Below are 22,138 nucleotides of genomic sequence, written 5' to 3'. Positions count from 1 at the left end.
GGTACTTCATGGGCCGGTCTTCACCAATTTTTATCTATAAACTCCGTTTGCCGAAAACAACCTTAATATGACCAATATACTTTTTTTGGTAAATGTCCTTTCGTTCTCCAATGTTAAATTTTACTCTTGTCATTAAACTGAGAAGAAAAGGTTTCTACCCATACCAGAAATATTGTCATTAAGATATTTACATCTTGAACCTTCACTGGCAAGACCCATTTCTGACTGTTGCATTCTTATCCATAATTCTTCAGATTATTGACCATTGTCTCCCATCCGACAGAGCGCAAATTCTATTAAGTCGGTGAACAAAAAACTTCAAGCATAAAATGCTGCAAACTATACAATCATTGCAAACTAAATTCTCGCGAGACTTTATGCTCATTCAATATTTTAGTAATCGTTAGAAGACCAAGTTACGTTGAACTGTATTTCTGACAAATAGATCTATTTACTCTGAAAGGTTGCTTTGAAAAAGTTGGCAAAAAACAAATTTTATAGCTAGATGCATCTTGTTGTAGCAACTAAAACCAGATTATAATTCTTAATTTTTGAAGTAAATACCTCTCTTTAACGAACTCCCCTCTGTATATATTGGTATAAGTTTTTAATAATAAATACTGTAGATTGTCAAATTAATAATTACTTAAATGGCCGCCAAAAAAATTTCCAATGTGATCTCTTTACCTCGATAAACGTGAATTTGATAACAGTCAAAAGAAATTTTGCAACGAAAAAAGCTGTAGCTACACTATTAAATTAGATGATCAAAATACTACTGTTTTTTACATGTAATAGTCGTATCGCAGACTTTCTCATATGACTTTAGCAATTAACTATACAACAGCTTGTCATTGTCTTGCAGGAGATACCAAGGCCTTAAGGAAGCAACTCTACTCGCCCAACCTATTCCCTGTTCTTTGGTGTTGAAATTTCAATCGACTACATGTTAAGCGTATAATGTGCCACATATTTTAATGTCAAAGACTTTCTCCTGCTATGTTAGGTACTTCCATCTCTTTAAAAACTCTATACTTTTCATCTTGTAATTTAACACTTTCCTTAAATGTAAGCGACTGTTTTACAATGACGTGTATGATCCATTGGTTGTTGGAGTAGCTGTAATTTCCAAACTGGTAGCTTCATTTCGATGGTATGTGACGGTTCCATCGAATTGCTTGTTCTGGCAAAGAAAAATGCTTTTCCAAAGTGCGAGAAATGACCGTCGATACTTTGGAAGCCGCCAAGCATATACGATAGGATTTATAGCAAAATTAGCCGAGAATAACGGTGTCAGGTACACAGGAACCAACAGCAAATTCTCGTGAACGCAGTCGACTCCGCAAAAAAGTGCCAGTCCATATATTACCTGATAGTGAACAATTGTTGGAACGGTTGTAATCACCAGAAGTGCTATCAACATAAAAACGACTTTGGTCAACTTTGTTTCTTGTTTCATGTGGTCTTTGTGTTCCCTGTTGACCTGATTCCATCGGTTCGCCAATAATTTCCCATAAAATATTGTCACCAACAGTATACAGAGCTCGAAGAATGACGACATCACGAATACCTGGATGTTCTGATTCTTACCGGAAAGAGAGATCAATGGTATTCCTGAAGTAAGCCAAATTGTTGCAATTGCACAATAGGTTCTACGCTTTGTCACGATTCTATTCGCTGACCATATGTACCGAATGGCAATGTATCTTTCTAACGACAGCAATACAATTGTGAGGAAAGACACGGTGTATCCTAACCAAACAAGATAGAAGAATATTGTAGTAACGACTTCTGAAGCCCATTTCCAATACGCAGTATTCCAAAGTAACAGCATCGAGGCAGTGAAAAAGTCACTCAAGGACAAATTCAGTATCAAACTCGATGCTACATTCCGTAAGCAGCCTAAAGGATCAACAGCAAACACTAACATGAGAAAGCCGTTAGTTAGTAGCCCACAGATACTAATTGCTATTGTGGTGTATATGACTAGCTCAATTAACACTTTCTTCTCGTTATCAGCCATAGTCGTATTGGATTCATTTCTTGTGGTGAAGTTCATCTGAAAACAAGAAAATTTGAATATAACTCATGTTGGCCGCAATGTAAGGACAATAATATGAATAACTTGAAACGGCCCTTTTCATGCGCTTTTCAACTGCTTGCATGTGCTTGCATATATATTTGCGTTTTTAATCCAAAGTTGCACTTTCAAAATGTTTGTCACAAAAAGTATGACATCTCTTTCAAGGATAACAAAATTAATGTCAAATGAATCTCGTTCTTTCGACGCGTATTTCTTGAAGAAGTGCAACAAAGAATATAATTTAAAGCTTCGTTAAACATAAAATCACTTAAAAAACACAAAATTCATACGCAATAACGACGTGATAAAGCATTTACAAATCAATCATTGAATGTACGACGGAACAAAGTGTGTTTTGGTCTGAAAATGTTGATGAACTATAAGACAGCTTTCATAATTTAGTTTTTATTTCTGCTCATACTTTAGCAAAAAATATGAGCACAATATATTTAGCAAGTAATTACTTAGCAGTATATATTTGTGTATATACACGTTTATGTATAGGCAATATACACAAGCTGCATTTGAGATCGCGTTAAAAGAACGATTTACCTCGTGTGTCAAACAATGAACCGCTTGCTGATAACTGGTGTCTGAAATTTAATTGAGTTCGCTGCGTATGAATTTGCTTAGCCCCAGTAAAGAGAAGGTCTTCAGATTTAGTTTAAGATTGTAAACGCTTATTTTTTCGTTGATTTCTGTACATGTCATTATGTGAGAGCCTGGCAGCTGTTTGAATTAATCATAACTCTAATATTAATTACTTTAGCTGCGTTTTCAGCGCTCTATCTTATATCTTTCCAAATGAGGGTTTCTCTACGATTGCAGTGCAAAAATGATATAGTTATACACAAAACATGTAGGCAAAGTAATTTCATTGATATTTAATTCTCAGTCTCCTCGCTTAAGCAAGCTTTATCGTCAGGGCCTTCGTAAAAGTCTTCTTTGATCCATGATATTACTCATAAATTGTTGCAGAACGGCCTTCTATGTTTCTTTTGTCGCTAAAACTTAATACGTTGTGTCTGCACACTATTTTTCTTCGGTTGATTTTTTTGCTATATTTCTCTTAAGGAATATTAACAGTTTATTTTTGTTAATGAAATACTAATTGGGTTTTTTTTGAGGCTTTTAACAAGCCACAAAGTTTGCAACGCGTGCTGCTGTCAGTTATGTGATGAGTCTTTGGCTATATTGGGTAGTTAACTAATAAATGTGAAGTTCAAATGTTTTTGATTTTTTTACTGTTTTAGTAAATGAAGGATTATAAGTACCTAATGTGCTCTGTTGTGGAAAGTTAGCGCTATATATGTGTTTTGTATACAAGTGGAATTTTGTTATGTTTACTGACTTTTAGCTAAATTTGAGTTTTGGAAATAAAACATTTTCTCGACTGATAGGAAATTCAAAACTGAAATTATCAGAAAATACGAGTGAAAAAAACGTTTATAGCGATATATCCAATTTGCAAATATTTTGGGCAACATTATTGTTTTATTATTATAGGTAGACAGAATGCTGTTTCTTAAAATCATTAGCTATGATACATAAATTGTGTTTTTAAACTGTGATGTAGCTATACTATATTCATGGTGATTGGTAGCTATGAAATGTTAGCTATATACCTTTAAAGCTAAAGTATAACGTGTTGAAGAATACAAAAAAGTTTCACCTATCCATTGTGGACTTTAACAAATTAAAAACCACGCGATGTTATCCAAATTTCATTTATGAATGAGGCGGATAAGTGAATCGGGATATCTTCCCCCGTTTATAAGTACACGCAAATCGAGAAACTTGCGTTTCGGCTACGAAATTAACATTTGAAAAACTTTAGCATTATAGTTGATAAATTAAAATTTTCAAGTTTATGTTTTTGAAACGTGTGAGTTTAATCGATTTTAGAATCTTTGTTTGACGCAAAAACTCGAGTTATCTTAGCTAAAAATACGTTCACGCATAGGTGTATCAAAAAAATCCTTGTACGAGGCCGGAAATTCTATGCAAAAGCTTTACATTCTAAATAGATTCGAAAAGCAATTCGATTTCTATCATTATTTGAGGAAATTAAAAACCAGTAGCGTTGTTATGAAGCTGTTTGATTATATAATTGAAGGCTGCAAATATCTATTTGTCCCAACGTTTAATTAATCCTCCTCTTTGCGCGTCAATACTCATGAATACAAGTTGTCGATAACGATTGACACAGCTGTATATGTATGTCTTTTGGCTCAAGTATACTTTAGAATACGACAATATTTACGAGAATATCAAACTTGTTTCAATCTTCTTTATGCATGTCTGATAATTTATAAATTCTGAAGTACTTAATATGCAATCGTATTTGCTGATGCCATTTTATCGCTATGGATTTTCTTTTTGGACATAAGTACACAAATGAACCGTAGCTCGTTAACTTTTCGGACAAAGAAGTCGTAGAAAAAACAGAATCGAATCAATGACTGGTACTGCAAAATACCTGAAGTTTCAATGTGGTCGTAAAACTTGTCTATGGTATTATATAAATCTTCTTTGCGTTGTTGAAAATTAGCTATTTATACATGACAAGTAAGTTCTCCCCAAATGTCGTGAAAACGCGGTTTTATCATTCAGTGTGAAGTGCGCATTTTGTAATTGTTATCTCTATGATTGTATAATGCTAGAAAAGTTTTTTGTTGTTGGCAGCTGTAATGGATGTGATAATCTTTCATCTTCGAATCTGCGCCATGCGTGTGCTAGCTAGTATACAGGGACCAGTTTGATCAAGATTCAGTTTATTTGTTTTCCAAAACCCAAAAGAGACAGGGAGTAAGATTTCTTTAATTTTTAGCTACGTCGATTGTGCGCGCTGACAACGCTGCCGAATTCTTTATGATTTTTCTTATTTCGATGCTTTCATCGCTCGATTGCATCTTTGCTTGTAAAGGTACTTATGTCGCAAGTGAGGCTTACCCTTAAAACATGAAACTCCAGAAATGTTTTCGTTGTGCCTCGTACTACAATACTACCCCTATTTTAAAACATTCTGATGTCCAACTAACATTTCATGATGGTGAGAGGGGTCACTGGGACGTAAGCAATGATAGGTACATATATTGATAGATAGATATGTAAATGGATAGTAGTAAGTTATCGACGAACTGTGGAAATCTTATTACATGTACCGTAATACGTAAGGGAGGATTGCACGAGAAGCTTGGATAGCGTTATCCATTTGATAGAAAAATTTTAAAACTTGTAAAAAAGGAGTTGATATTTTCCTTAAGACAAAACAACTTTGTAACTTAGAAGCAATATTTTCTTAGAAGCAATATTTCATTTCATTGATTGCTCAGCTCAAATCGTATATGTTTCCCTTTTAAGAGGTTTTTTAAACCTTCAAAAAAATTTGGTATCCAGTGGATAGCACTAGTCGGCCTTTGTGCAACCGGTCCCTGAAGTTTCTAAATACAGTCACTGCTACCACTTAGACGAGTTTTAGAGTAGAATGAAATATTTGAATGCTGATTGTGCTTGAAATATGGCGAAGTCGTTAATTGCTCAAGATTTGCAATGATCATACTTTTGCTTAACTTTAGATAAAATCAGGCAGTGTTGGGTTTAGACGACAAATCAACATAGTTACGTTTTAGCGAGATGTTATTAAACTCTTTTGCCAAGAAAATCAAAATGAGTTCACCACTTAAGTCACCGTAAGCGTGTTAAATTGTCTCGGTAATACCATAAAGATGAACAGTCACAGATCTGGTTCAAGCCGAAAATGTTAAATAGGTACCAGTCTTTGAGCGGCCAAAGTATTGTTCTTAGTTAACTATAAAATTACGATGTGTAAATTATAGTCCCCAAAATGTATATTGAAATTTGAAATTAAAAATTTCCTACAATTTTTAATAGATTTCTTATTTTTTAGCGAATTTTCTATGAGTTGATACTTTTTCCAGAATTTTCTTGCCCTCCGAAATGTTGCGCATGCTGTTGCAAATTACATAATTATATATGCCACAATCACTCAAAAGCTCCACTATTTTGACGTATGTACTGTCACCACTACATGGTGTACAAAAAATCCTCATCTTTGAAATCCGCATGTGTTAAAGAGTTATCATGATTCAGGAATAATTGATCCCAAAAGACCTGTAAACACATTTGAAAACAGCAGTACACACATATTGCCCATTGCGGATACTCCACATTCCGAATACCAAGCATCAATTCTTTCCAATGACGTAACACGCCTTCTTTGGGATAATTTCTGAATCATGAAAATTCTGAACGTCGGCGAAATTCAAAGATGTGCATTTTTTATACACCCTGTATAATTAGCTATAAAAGTAAACAGAATTAAGATTGTTTCTCCAGCTGGGCTTTTAAATCAGTTTTATATTATCTTAAATAACATTACGGGTGGAGGCCAGGGACGAAACTCAAATGCAAAAAATGCAGTTGGAAAAATGGTTTCTGCTTACATGCAGAGACAAATGTATGATTTCTTGTACTCGTGTTTCGCGAGTTTTTATAACTGTTGCTTGATTTCTGCGTGTTTGGATCAGATCATCGAAACACGAAACCATTTAGTAATTGCTTATTCATTGTTGGATAAATAGTAAATGGCTGTTTTTATTTTGGATCGTTCCTCTTCAGTATCAACTTCGTACAATTACCTCGTGCATGAAGCAAAACTTACCCAAAAGTAGAAACCGAATTCAGAGTGGTGAAGTTTAAAATATGTTTGTGTTCCATGTTTGAAACTTTGACGAAGTAATTAAAATTGAATCAGTTAACTAAAACGACTTTTTTGATTTTTAGGATCTCATTATTGTCTTTCGGAAACAAAGTTGATAACATACAGGAGAAGACTGAATTGAGTTTCGCTTTCTCATCGAGGCGATTGTTCAAATCCAAAAACAGCACTTGTCGACTGTCGACACGTATATGACCTTACGACCTCCCACATAAATTTTGCATATAACTGGCAATCCCATTTACAAGCACACAAAGCAAAATACAAACCACAGGTACAAAATAATACACGTTGTTTTGCTATGGATTCAATATAAATATTTATTTAAGTATTTTCTAAGTTTGCTTGTTCAAAGAACTTACGCTTTCACACAAAACATGTTTTCGCTACTCGCTAGCAAAATCTTGCAATCACAAACTGTTGCCAAACTCACAATGACATGCAGACGCAACGGAAATTGATTGTCTTTATGTTGACGATACGATTGTGAAGAAGGATAAAGTCAAAATTCCACACAATTCAAATCAGAAAGTATTTTTCTAACGTAACAATTTCAAGCATAAACGAATATGTAATTTTATAAAGTGTACGTTTATGCACGGTAACCTTCCTCGTGAGACTCTGATGAATGAGGTTTCATAAACAACGCACATCTTTAGGAAATTATAATTCTCTTTCCTGCATGGCGATTGTATCATGAGAGCATTTTGTAGATTATATGATCTATATGATTGGCATATATACACTGCTTGCATTTAACTCAACACAAATAAGCACAAATATCAATATTGATGCAAGATGGCTTAGCAATAGCGCATTTGCTCTACAATAAAGTGGCATATATCCAATGGAAAATACTTAATCATGCTATTGGTCGCCTTTGCAAAGCGCCAAAATGGATAATTTGAATTTTATTTTCATGAAATACATGAATTTTGCTTTGCTAACGTTGAAAGAACTCAAATTCATTGGCTTTGACGACCATGCAAGTATATAATCATAGCTCCCAGCATTTTCAGTGCTTCAATGCTCACAATTTCAAACCAACCATAAAGAGCCTTAAAAATGTAGCATGTCTCTGTTTATGGTTGGATCCTAGGTAGCAACGACTCCTATGAGCTAATATATCATCATATAGTTATAGATTGGCCAACGCATTTAAAATAAGATGACGTGGTCCATTTTTCTAAGGACAAGTGAGATCTATACAGCACTAAATTTTTCAAAAGCCCAATCCAATTTTACATTACAAATAACTTTACAATTGCACTTTACAATTGCAGAATTTGCGGTGAACGTTACCAAATCGCCTTCAGTCAAGGAAATAATTATTATGCTTAACAACTCTCATTAACTCCAAAACAAACACTTACCTTGAACACTCGAGAGACGAGATGCAATCACTTGAAAATCTCGAAAGAAAGTAAGTCTTTACAAGTGGCGCTCGATTATTTTAACGTGGCGTGCTTAGATTTTAAGCAGCGCAGACGAGCATGCGCAGAAGCTGCTTGCCAATCAACAATTAGAGTTGGAAAGGTAGTTAAGCTCGACCAAATCCAAGAAATGTCCTAAAAAATCATGAAACGAATTTTTCCGATCTAGATATAGATTTTGTCATAGTAGAAAGCACAATATTTGAGAGCATTATAAATTGTTTATTTATGCACTTAATACATCAATTAGTCACCCTGACTGCTGAGCACGACCAGCGTGACCGCGAACTACTCTACCTTTTTTAATAAAAATTGAAAAGTTGTTGGCACTTAGCACACAATGACACGCAGACAATGGCGCCACTGAGCACGTTTATTTTCGGGGTATTATGTTTTAGGTAGAACTGTTTGTATATATTGATACGTAAAACAGTGTCTTTTTTATCTAAATTGCAAATGTTTCAAACTTTTTTATTCGATGTTTATGGTGAGCCTTGTCGAAATAGAATTCATTATTCATGGGATAATAATTAGGAAGCCTCTCATTCCTCGTGCTTTTAAATGTGATTTTTCAATAATGTATGATGTAATGTTAATTTGTTACATAATTATGTTCATTTAGAAGGTTACTAATGATAAATGATTGCGACAAAGTATAGCGTTGAAAAGTGTCCCTGAAATAGAATTTCAATCACACTGGTGGCCTGTCAATATTTTCTACAATATTCTAAGTCTCACATACTTTTTGATTTGTTGCGTTGGGCAAATGGCAAAATATGAATTTTTCAAAATAACTGCCATCTTAAGCACGACATGTAGCTAAAATATCAATAGTTGCTCTATTTCAGTCAACCGAATCTTTACTTGTGTAACTACTAACTCTCTTGTAATCTTGTTATCTCTAATAATGAGAAGAAGAATTTATTGGTAAAGATAGTTCACAAAAAAACGCTGTCAAAACACAGAAAAATTTAACCGAAACAACAGAGAAAGCTGAAAATTTTTTCAATGTGTGTTGACACTCATATGGGGAGCTTGGCCAGAAGCTATATTTTTCATTAAAAATAGATTTTGGAGAATGCTATATATTTTTTTGACATTGCAATAGTTTTTTGACAATATCCAAGGATTAATGTCTTCCTTGTGGAATTGTACGTATATTTAAGAATAATCTATCTTATGCAAGATCCCCATCTAAAATTCAAATAATGTTTCTTTAGTTGGCACCCTACTGTTCATCTCCACGTGGCGAGATCATAAAAGAATCAGGCGTGCGTTTGTTTAACATTTAACATTATTTATTTATTGTTTTAAAGAGTTTCCCAACATAAAATGTTTAATATGTCGATCTATAAATTATTTAATGTTTTGTGTATTTTTCTTTTAAGAGTAACGTTTTGTCTTTTCCTATGAGTAGACATTCATAGTTCGTTTGAGTTGGACGATGATGACAGGATATTGGTGTCATCTAAATCAGCTTTCCTTTGTGGACAAACACACTGGCGATGATTAGTCTAGATAAAATTTTTTTGAAAAATTGCCAAAAGTCTAGTGTGATCCACTTACGGTGTAAAACAGTCACTGGCAAAGCCAACACAAAAATTTTGCCATGCTCTAAATTTTTTTGTGTTCGTTCATTTTTACAACAATAGATTTATGAAGAAATTGATATTGATAATGCTTTGAAATTTACCAGTTGGCTACGTTACTGATTAACACAGTGCTGATATTTGCAAAAGAATACAACAAGCACCAAATTTTGAATAAGATTATGAAAAAGGTGGAAAGTGAAACTCTTTCTGGCTATTTAAAACTAAAGACGAAATTTATTGTAAACTGTATGATCTCTTTGATGAATGATTCACGAAACTAAGAAACGTTTCTTTGTAAGTGGTACGAAGCTATGGAAGTTAGCAAAAACACTAGTGACAGTGGGTTTTAACAGAAGTAGAAAACACACTCTTATATGAAGTCATTTTAAGGTTGAGAAAGGGAAAATCACCCTCATTCTGATATGAAATGAATCTTCAGGATTGTTGGTTGAGAAGTTAAGAAAGAGAGATATTCCACCATATGACAGAAGTACATCATCATCACTGTCTCCTTCAGCCACTACAGCAGAATTCTTCGTCATGAAGGATTCTATCAACACTCGAACATTCATTTTATTGTACAAATTGAGCAATAGCTATGAATTGAAATTTATGTGACCTGAGTGGCAAAAAAACAGCCCACACAAGAAGTGTGTAATCAGTGTGCCGTATATGATGGAGTTTAGGGTGCTTTGAATGTTAAAATTTTGATGTAAATCATGAACTTGTGCTTTTGGAAGAGGACCTTATCGGCTGTCACTGCTATGTTTCAAAACGATTTTTCCGGAAGTTAACAAGTTAAAAGATATTAAATCCTTTGTGTGGTCTGTCACAAGGAAGCTCAGAATAATATCAAGCCGTTATTATTTCGTATGATGTGAACTGAGGAAACTCCAATTAACCTTTGAAGAATTAACTTAAGACTATATGCATATATTGTTGCATTTTTATTGGCTTAATTTTAAAGCCATCATCATAGAATATGCTTCTTATGAAGCAACAAAGGCCGTGCGCTGATTGATAAATAGGGGTACGCTCATATTCATATAAGCATGCCATAATCAGCGGAAAACAAGGGACTTCATTGCGATTAATTGTGTTGGTGACTTTGAGCTGTGTAAATCTGTTTGAAGATAAAACAGAGACTTTGATTTGGTGTTTACTATGGAAGATCTTGAAGCTGTACAGATTGTTTAGATGAGAAGTACCTACAATTAATACATAACACTACGAATAGCTTTTTGAGAAATGTACCAAAATTTCCCAAGATATAACATGTCACACCTACTTTCCAGTCAGGTGCACAAATCCCACAAAACTTTGCGTGGTGTTTTACGTTTTTTCAAATTTAAGGGGGTTTTCATCATGCATACTCATCAATAGTTTCTGTATTTGTCATTCACTTCATGGCTTTCTGCTTTGAAAAAGCTCATTGAAATAATTGGCAATTTATATGGAGCCAAAGATACAAAGATACTGGTAAATGAATGCTTCTTAGTGAGTTGGTGTTGATGCTTTGTGTTTTCATGTTCGATGTTAGTACTATTATATTATTTTTTTATCATCATGTATTTATATAACTTTCAGTTGAATATTACAAGCAATTACATGATCTTATAGTTTGACGCTGTATCATTAACATGGAATCAATTGGAAGACTTGAAAACGAAATGACAATGAAAACATATCCATTGGTGAAGTTTCGGGATTTGTCCACTGATTGTCGCAATCTTTTAATTCGATGAGAAACAACAGATTATTTCATAATCGGTGTAATCTGTATCGTAGAAAATATGTCACTCTCGTACTATTTAGCTGACAGTGCATACAATTAGACGTCATTTTAATATGATGTTATCTTGTCATACCCAAAATACTATATTTTGTGCAGGTATTTTACTTTTTCATAAACAACGTCGTATGTTTGCGGTAGTTTTCTTTCACTATTCAGACAGTAAAAGCATACTAAAGTTTGTAACAAAAATTTATCTGGAGTTTTCTGGAAGAATTTCTCTTCACTTTTGTAAGGGGCTGATTACATGAGCCTAGTAGCCGGGATTCAATCAAGCGTTAATTGATTTTTGCAAATGGAAACGATTCAATAGCTATCATCAGATAAATCTTTTCAAGCAATTTCACAATATTCTGATCTAATAACTTCTGAAAACATTTAAAATTGAAACAACCAATTTGCCATAATTTGAGAATTACAACTGGAGTGACGTGTAGTGCTTCGCAAACAGTTGTAATTTTTAACCTTGAAGTTTTGGCTCCTTTCAATGCCTTGAAATCATCGGGCTAGCTCGCTATACGGGCCAGCTTGCCTCCATATAATCAGGCCCTAAAACCTATGTGTGTTCTATTTATTTACTATTCATTTGGAAAAAACAGTGAACAATAAATTATACGTTAATGATGATGAGAGCAATGGGACTGCCTTATTCTTTAAAATAGTCGTAGAAAAAATTAGGTCAATACCAACTGCTTTATTTTTTATAGTTAGTGGAATGAACAGTGACATGCTAGCAACTCCTTAAACAGCTGTGTTTCTACGCCAATGATAAATATAGAGCCTGCATTATAAATGTAAAGTACAATGTCATTATTTGTCAATGATGAATGTTGGTGATGTTTTTTTTTCCAATACACTTTAGTAGAATGTTAATAGTATTCTATTGCAAATGTTGCAACTCAAATAGTGCAAAATATTGCAATTTAAATTGATTGGTTACTCTACTTGCCATCAAATTTTCAACACAGCGTTAGGTATTTAAATGCAAAACATACAAAAATTCAATTAAAACAGCTAAACATGCATTGAACAAGAGTTTAATATATACAATACGTCAACTTCGACAAATGCATAAAAAATAAGGGCATCCAGCTTCCTCTTCATCAAGTATCGTATCATAGAAATCTTAAGCTTGTAGCTAATTGATAAAATACAATAGTATTTGTTAAAAATAGTCCCTCAGAAGTTTCTAATAGTATCCAGCGCATGTATATGCGTCTATAGAGACAAACGTGTATGGAGACAAACGCATATCATAAAGCCACAAACGTCAAAACCACAGCTGTCTTTTTCTTCAACATTTGACTACTTATTCAATGTTTTTATGTGCTTGGTACAAACACACACTTAAAAATTTTTTAGTATCAAAATGAGGTCTTCATACACAGAGTTGGGATGTAGTACAATATTAGCAGAGAGCAGACTGTCCAAGTTATTGGTTTTGAGAAGCGAGAACAAGCAACAAACGATTTCATTTTTGGTATGTTGACATTATCTATATTTTAAGCCAGTTTCAAATAAGAGCCGAAAGATTACAGCGTAAGTAAATAATTGTTATTTTTGCGAAACATACTTGATGATATTTTAATGAAAGATAGCTTTATTGTGAGGACGGCATTTCTCATCCTTTTCTCTGCATGTGATTGAAATAAGGCAACCGTTACATGCTGTGTTTCATACTGTGATAAAATACTGTTACATTGATCATAATGGAATAGAAAAAATTTGACAACACGAAGTCTAAAAAAAATTTATGAGGATTGTTAAGAATGTTGTTTAAGCTTTCTGTCTATTATAATGGGTAGGTTTATCACTTTATTGCAAGCAATGTAACGAGCAATTTTTGTGAGTAGCCTGTGCGCAGGAAAACCACATTGTTAAACTGCAAAAAAGTAGAAAAAAGACAGCTGACCGACCGACAGGCTTAAATCCATATTATCGATCTTTGTTTGGACTGGATGAAGGCCCAAATTTACTTTTGTTCAATATACAGGCTACTTGAGGAGACACCGGCCAGAAAAAAATATGACGTCTTTACCCTTCACTGACCCATAGATGACAGAGTGTGAAATCTGCTTTGCAATCTGTATAGAATAATATTATCGACGTCGAGGTTTCACACGTCCTCACTTTCAATTCACGAAGTACTGAGAAAATGTAGACTTTCTGTGCTCATATAGCAACTCCACACGCAGACATGACTAATTTTCCAACTGAAAATAACCGTATATATCCACAGTTGGTAACCATTAACCCTTTCCAGTCGTGGGGCGCCCTAATTTACCATCGTTTACGGCGTGGGACGTCTCGCAGACGCCCTCACTAGATACCTTTATATTGCATGTTTATATCAAAAAACCACCGCCGAGACTGCGTTTGCAAGACACGTAACACTTTTTCGTGAATTGCCGACAGTAATCGGCCTTTTCTCAAAATGGAATGCTAAAATATGGTGTCTTCAAAGAGAAAGCGCAGCTCTACGTTCGAAGTTTTATCAGCTGTTCTGGAAAGTCAGAAGAAGATTGTTTTAGTTTTTTTGATTTTATAAATCTGATAAATTCCCAATAGTACAATTGTTAGAAATGAATAAAAGAATAACATACTCAATGTGTACTTGAGTATAATCATCAAATGGGTGATTTAGACCTTATGGACCAACAACTACATTCGATCATGTCGGAAGACATATAAATGTCCTAAAAAGGTGGCAATCAACCTCATTATGCTGGGCTGTCTTAGTGCAAGCGAGCTGTACAATAAACACAACAACAAGAACATACCTTTCTTGAGTTTTATGCATGATCTTATTGCCATTCTTTTAACATCCAGCCCAAAACTAAATCGTCCAATTATTCAAAAAGAAACTGTCCATCGTCTTGCAGGACGCAACTTTCCTGTTTCAAGATCAATTCAACAAGGAGGAGGAAGGAGGAAAACAAAGAAATGTTGTGTGTGTTATGCCAGGGGTATAGAAACAGCCAGTGGAATAGCTATTGAAGTTAACTCAGTGTGTAGAGTTTGCCCTTCACACCCTGGTCTACATGTTAATTGAGACTGCTTCCTTGTATACCATACTAAAATTGATTATTCTTGTCCACCTGAGGCACTAGGAGACTTCTAGCTAGTTTTGTAAGTAGAAAAATGACTACAGTAAAGTAAGTGAATTATGTGGGTGAATAAACTATTATAAACAGGCACTTGCAAAAGAAATATGTTGTAGTATTGGGTAATTATTCCAGTTTGGCGGACATGTTTGATCACATGACGGGTACAAAATTGTTTACGTATTTTTTTTCCTTTAATTTTATGTTAGCTATATATGTCTTCTAGTATGGTGTAAAACTTTGTCTCACGAGCATGTATATTTTGAAAAATATGCCATTTTAAGTGATTGAGGTAATTTTAACAAAAACTTCCTCCAGCCTGAGCGTATGGTAATGCTCTAAACTGGAAAGGGTTAAAGTGGATGCAAAAAGCAAACTGCTACATCAGGGAAACACTTAACAAACCTGACTCATCCATAAATTGATATATCAATAAACATAATCTAATATTCTTATTTTTTGTGCACAAAAAATACGTTTTGTCAAAGAATTGAGCGAACAGCAGCATTTTCAGGTTCAAGCCTTGCCTTCTCTGTTGATCATCGTGGTATGCTGCAGACAAAAATTTTCACTTCTGTTGAAGATCTTTACGGTCTAAATTTTATTATAACCAAGTCTTTAATCAAAAAGATTCATACGTGTTCATTCAGTTTGTAAGTGCTAAATTAAAATGACCTTGTTTAGAACTAGAACGAACGTGCTGATCTTGAAAATTTTGGAGCAGTCGATTACCTTAAAAAGGATGAGAATTCTGTCCAACCTAGCTTCTTACTTGCCCTTTGTGCCAAATTTTAATCTGCATCAATAGGTTGTAACATTCATCTTGTTGTCAAAAATACTGACCTCTCGGTGAAATGAATGGCTTTTTAAACTCATAACTATACCCTATGACTAGCATGCTAAGATGGAAATTTTTACATGTCGGTAATTGTTTTCTAGCTTTGGTTTTTTAAGCAAGGTTATCATTGCACTACTGTTAATTAATTAGCTAGCTTTGGTTTTTTAAGCAAGGTTATCATTGCACTACTGTTAATTAATTAGCTACAACCGTAAAAAAGACATTTTTGCCAAGATTTAAAATTTTTCCTAAAACGTCGAATTGCCTTGTTTAACGGTCTAATGCCTGCAATTCTGTGGCCATTGGAAAGTCAATCAAGATACTCCAATACCTAAACTTTATTTCTTTAAAAGTCAAAAGCTTAATTTTATCACTTATTATATCTGATATTTACTTGCAATAACTACAAAAAGTGGATCGTTCAAATTGTGGTCCTAAAAGCTATAGTTTTGTAAGACCATTAGAAAATCCGCCTCTGACTGAATGTGCAAACAAAAAAAGAACTTACATAGCGTACTTTTAACCACTTTTAACAAAGACATATTAAACGAAGCTTACATGGTAACAATATTTCTATTGCCATTACTAAAAAAATGCAGTAATCCACATCTGTTTTAGTGACAATAGTCAAGATCAAATAACTCAAGATGTCACACAAATGCAGCCTTTGCATGCAATTTGAAACGTCAACTACAACTCGTTGTCAATTCAAGCTACCCACAAGTACGCTCTCGTACCTTCTTTTTAATATCCATGCATCCGTTCCATTGAACTGAAATACATGGAACGCTACCTGTTGTAGAAAACCCGAATAATTTTTTGAAGCCAAATTTTACACCCAGACACGAAAGATTACATCCAGACACGCGTGTGTAGTCAATCAATTTTCACTCCGCGAGAGAATCTCCAAACACTACACGTGTGTCTGGGTGTAATTTCGTGTGTCTGGGTATAAGATTGGCTTCAATTATTTGCTTCAGATAGCGTTTTATGTATTTTAGTTCAATGATCTGTTTTCATTTGTTCTCATCCGGATGCATGCATCCGTTAATTAAAGAAATTGCACGTAAGATGTTTATTTAATAATTAAAATTCGATCTTCAGTCATGGGATGTTCGCACTGCTTTTGCAACACAAAGGCGATATTTCCATTAAAAATATTTGCTATGAGCAGAGTCCTCAAAACTTCTGGGTCAGAGGTGAACGCTCACAACGCCGCCCAATATCCCCAACCAACTTTAACGGCTCTGATTAAATGTGATTGAAAATAATGGCAATTTCAATAACGCGACAAATACCGTCAAAACTCCAGTTAAATTTACAAGTTAGGACAATACTTTACTCCGTATTCAATAACATCACCTTCTGACTTCATAAATTGAAAATCGATAGAACGAAACGAAATTCAATATTATTTTTGGCAAACTTTTTATTAAAGATTCAATATTGTTTATAAGTGATGAGTTTAAGAGAGATGTTGAACCTCACCCCATCATCTTCGATCGATCTCCTATTGACTATTATTTATTTAAAATGTTTGTTAAGTCGTCATTTATGACTTTGTGTTTCAGGTTTCTTTGAAATCAATAGCTACATATTTTAACTGCAAATCTGAAACTTTTTGCGCGTGAAAACTGAAGAAAAGCTGCAGAAAATAGCAATAAATTATTTATTATTTGATTTTTTGCCACTTTGTACTATAGACCAGCACATAAAGCATATTACTCACGAAAAATGTTGTATTTAATTATTTGCGTTGCAATATTATTATTCGACTACGTTTAGAGTAGCTTTCTGATTAGTTAAAACAGCAGGACATACTTTACATGCGTCAAGAACAATCTTGATCATCAATGATCAATACATATAGCTATGCAACAAAGACATTTGATAAAGAATTTAAATTAAATGTTAAAAGATGTGTGAAAGAAAGGGTAGAAATAACGAATATTTCAAGAATTATCTACGAAAGTCAAAATGAAAACTGGACATTTTTGTCTAGTTTATGTTACAAGTTTCTGTGTTTTTCCAAATACATGATAATCTATGTTATTTCTTTATATTAATAGAAAAGGAACGAACGGCAGGAAACGAACGAAACAAAATACGCCAAATTTTGTATCTAGCTAATTTGTAATAGCATTTGCTCTTTGCCACAGACTTTACGCTGTTGGCACTTCTGTCAAAAATTTTGGCACAGCTGTTACAGAGTTTTGTTTTGCTGTATATTTTTCACTCTCATCAGATAATCTATTCCTACTAGAAAAAATGGCATGCAATGAAAACTAAGCTAACTTATTTTAACATACGACGTACTCATGATATGACATACCTTTGGATGTTGCAAGTTTCTTAATAATAACAATGATTTTAGGCTGTTCTAGTTGCAGCAATGACAAAATGCTTTGAAATTTTTTATAGAATACGTCATTGCAGTGTTATTTCGTTTCTTATTATCGGCGAAGACAACCCTTATAGATCTCGGTGATAGTTGCTACCCAATTAATGCACGTAAGTAGCTATGTTAGAGATAACTATGACGTTTTTCATTTAATTGAAAGAGATGTTGATTTTCTTACAACGCAAATTATAATGCTCATTTGCCATGAGACATAATTCCAAATCAAATTACTGGCGTCACTCATCCTTACATTTAAAAAATACAACGTAAAATAACTACGTACGGCTAGGAGATATCGTCACTAAATGCCAAAGTTCTTTTTCTAAAAATCACCATGTTTAGTAAAATGCATTATTTTCATAGAAGTACAGAAGAAAACATGTATACAATCGCTTTTAAGATTAAGTATCGTGTATTTATCTTTTGTTATTAAGGAGAAACAAGACCGTTAATGAACTTCAGAGCCACTCCCTACCCTCTTTTGATCAACAGAAGTACAGTTTTCTTAACGTGTTCAACAAAAATATACTTATCAAAAATTTCAATGCAATGTTAACAGACAATCCACGCATAAAGGTGGAAAACAAGAAAAAAATACAGGCTTTATGTGGCGTTCTTTTGACTGTCGTTGATGAATTCCTTTTATTCAGACGTGGAATTGTATAGTGAGGCATGAATACTGCAACGAAGCAGAAATTATTTTTTTATGTTATACGTAATGTTTTTCTTACACAGATGGTTTGTTCATGATAAAGCCAAGTATTGCTTGAAAGAAGGAAAATTCAATCAATATACGGTGAATTTCTAGTAAACTAAAATTTTTACATTGTTATTAAGTTGTACGACAATTTTTTCATTTTGTTGCTCGAAGAAAGCTTATCTACTTTATCTTAGTTTTAATCGGTTGATTTACCAGCATTGTTCTTGCCACTAAATGTGATCAAATTACACCAAGTTGACAAGGTACCGTTTGGATATATTAACTTACAACCGACATCTGTGTTATTTGTTTCATGAAGAACATATACTTATCATCAGATAAATCTTCTCAAGCAATTTTACAATATTCTGATTTAATAACTTCTCAAAACATTTTGTTAAAAAGCAAACAAAAAAGTTATTTAATTGAAACAACCAATTTGCCCTAATTTGAGAATTGCAACCGGAGTGACGTGTGGTGCTTCGCAAACAGTTGTAATTTTTAACCCCGATTTTTGGCTCCTTTCAATCTCTTGAAATCATCGGGCTAGCTCGCTATCCGGGCCAGCTCGCTCCCATATAATCAGGCCCTACGAGGGAAAAAGGATGAATTTTGAATGGACCAAATTTTTATCAGACGTCACAAAGACCTATGCTTTGAAAACTTTGAAAATTTTTTTTTTCAAAATCCAATACAATAGACTTTTTAAATGAATTGTGACGTGGCCGATTATGAAAATCAATTGACCGTCTTTCAAAATCTAAGCTCGTTAAAAATCTCTCTATATTTTTACATCTTTGGCTAATTCCAACAGATTGTAAGTTTTGTCGCTGTCGGAGAGGCTTCATAAAGAATTGCTTGTGTTGTGTTTCTTTTCCTGCTGTTCCGATTAATCGTTAGTGGCCAAATATGGGCATAAAAACGTAGAAGTTACTTGCAACACATCTTGATTATTTGCACCTTCCATTTTGTAGTAGTTTGTAAGTGCTACCCACGTGTTGCTTAACTCCAACAGTATAGACACAAATCCTGAGTAATTCTGGTACTAAAGCTATATATCCCCATGTAAACATTCACACAACAAGTGATGTATTTATAAACAACAGCACTACATACAGCATTACATCGAAGATTGTTGTCAAGGATAACCAACTATAGGTTTTGATGTCAAATGCGTCCCTGAAAATCTCATTGATAAAACAAACAGACAATGATATCTATTTCTTCTACATGGACATCCAAAATACAAAGATTTACTGAATGAGAATGGGGTTTAGTTTGCCAGAATAAATGAGGGTGGAGAGAACTTGTGCAGATGTTTTTTTGGGAGTTGGCGTGTTAAAAAAGAAATAGCTATTTTGCTGTAATGGCAGTCGTAAAAAGTCAGTCATGTTAAAAAGAGGAAAACACTTAAGAGTTAGCAAATCCCTCTTTGTTTTTTCCCATAAGACATATCTTGAAAGAGGCTATATTTTTATAGTATTGTCGTTAGGGGCATATCCCTACAGAATTGTCGTTTGGGGCTATACTCTTACGATTTTAACACTATTGCTACTAACCACCTAACAGAAAATTGAATGTTGCATCGAAATGTTTCGCCTTTAGCATTCCTGAATGCAGTTTTTCAATCTTTTTGTAGCAATCAATTTCAATCTCGCGACTAAGAAGGCTAATTGGTCTGTACATAAAACATTTATGGATTTAAAACAGCTAGACTTGTGTTGGCATTAGCAAACTAAAGCCATTTCGAAGTGTCTTAACTTGCATTCTTCGTGCAATGATGTTCATTGGCGATTTGTTGACTTCTAATAAAAGCAATGTAGTGGTTGGCAAGTTTTGCGACACCGTGCAAAAATTCTATTCACATAAACGTGGACGATAGCTCCAAGTAGATCTCCATCAGACGTTTCAATCAGCACTAGTTATAATTATTTGTAGTGAGATGGAAAACTCGATCGTTTTTTTAATATTCTCCAAATTCTCCAATTTATCTGAAAAGTTGACACAATTATTGTCGATTTCAGTTAACTTTTCAAACGGCGGTTGCCAAGTTACTTTCTAATGTTGCCAACTACATTTCCAAATATGGAATATTCTATATGAACTTGTCAACTTGAGTTGACAAGTTGTGTACTTGAGTACTGAAGTTGTGAACTAAAATTGCGAAGTACTAGCAAACGCGAAAGGTCTTTGTACCCTGTAGACATTTGGCAATGAATCCGTTCAGTAAGCAAGGAAAAGCTTTAGCAATTCTAATCCGTTTGACGGCCCTCTAAGAGTGCTATAATGCGATACGCCGTTTACATTATGTAAAAAATTTACAGTAAATGTGGTACTAGAAGAATGTCGTTGGATTTTAAATGCAGAAGTACCCTGCATACTGTGACCTCGACGTCTGTTGCCACTCGTAACAACTACAGACGACTCATCAAAGAAATGCATACGGCTGCAATCAATCAATTAAATATTTGCTACGTAAGCTTCTAACTTCTCCATAACGTCCTGCCGTTCTGTCTCTCGAGGAATTTGACTTATTATCTTGTTAGAGTAACCAAGATCTTTTTTCGAAATTCTACTAATGGATGACCTGCTAGGTATGTTTGCTGGAAGGGAAACTTTGTTATTTTCTAGGTGTTGCTGAATCTCTTTTGCGTAAATAGATTGTTTATTAATTTTTAGATATTCAGCGTATGAAATAACTTCATCTGTACGCGTGGTTCGAACATCACGTCCGCCCTGGCGAGGTGCAATAGAACAAGTGTCTACCTATAGATCTATTATACTTGATATAGTCTTATACGATAGATTTAGTTGTCTCAAAATGTTTGTCAAGCACTGGTTATTTAACCACCTTTCAAGTATTTCATTTCTTACTTCTATTGGTAAAGCTTTTCCTTGCTTACTGAACGGATTCATTGCCAAATGTCTACAGGGTACAAAGACCTTTCGCGTTTGCTAGTACTTCGCCACTTTAGTTCACAACTTCAGCACTCAAGTACACAACTTCAATACTCAAGTACACAACTTGTCAACTCAAGTTGACAAGTTCATATCGAATATTCCATATTTGGAAATATAGTTGGCAACATTAGAAAGTAACTTGAAAACCGCCATTTTAAAAGTTAACTGAAATCGACAATAAATGAGACAAAACAAAAATTAATTACATTGACCTAATAGACATTTACACTTTCACAACAGCAATAGCCAAAAAATCAAAAATGCACTTAGTTACCAGATAGACTATAGTTATATAGGCAGAAAATGGTCCTTAAAAGTCAGGAAAGCTTAAACAATGAATGGAATAAAAATCATCATTTTTTTTATTCCACGATGAAGTTGTCATAGATGCTAAAAGCATAACACAGAGATTTAATCGTTATTTCTTTTTCAATAATTACCTGAAGGAATGACAAATCTATGAATTCCCGTCATCTATTCTTAACATTTGCAG

At 34.0% G+C, this 22,138-nt stretch overlaps 1 protein-coding gene and 1 long non-coding RNA gene across 3 annotated transcripts; one reads left to right on the top strand and one right to left on the bottom strand.

Moving 5' to 3' along the window:
- Positions 1 to 403: 403 nt before the first annotated feature.
- LOC124440023 (adenosine receptor A1-like) lies at positions 404 to 18,080 on the bottom strand. Of its 2 annotated transcripts, XM_046990348.1 has the most exons (3): positions 17,916 to 18,080; positions 8,198 to 8,392; positions 404 to 2,059 (listed from the first exon to the last, which is right to left on the bottom strand). In XM_046990348.1, exon 3 carries the CDS (start codon positions 2,057 to 2,059, stop codon positions 1,082 to 1,084), a length of 978 nt encoding a protein of 325 aa, XP_046846304.1. In that variant the 5' UTR covers positions 8,198 to 8,392; positions 17,916 to 18,080; the 3' UTR covers positions 404 to 1,081. The 2 variants fall into 2 exon arrangements, with proteins under 2 accessions (XP_046846304.1, XP_046846305.1); XM_046990349.1 differs by lacking the exons at positions 8,198 to 8,392; positions 17,916 to 18,080 and adding an exon at positions 2,636 to 2,831.
- On the top strand, positions 6,780 to 9,580 carry LOC124440025. Its single transcript, XR_006946527.1, has 3 exons — positions 6,780 to 7,098; positions 8,108 to 8,247; positions 9,478 to 9,580. It is a non-coding gene; the product is annotated as an uncharacterized LOC124440025 (long non-coding RNA).
- Positions 18,081 to 22,138: the final 4,058 nt, after the last annotated feature.

The sequence above is a fragment of the Xenia sp. Carnegie-2017 genome, unplaced genomic scaffold (genome assembly GCF_021976095.1).
Source record: "Xenia sp. Carnegie-2017 unplaced genomic scaffold, XeniaSp_v1 HiC_scaffold_2, whole genome shotgun sequence".
Taxonomy (NCBI): domain Eukaryota; kingdom Metazoa; phylum Cnidaria; class Anthozoa; order Malacalcyonacea; family Xeniidae; genus Xenia; species Xenia sp. Carnegie-2017.
Note: the sequence above shows the minus strand (reverse complement) of the source record. Positions and strands in the feature narration are given on the sequence as shown.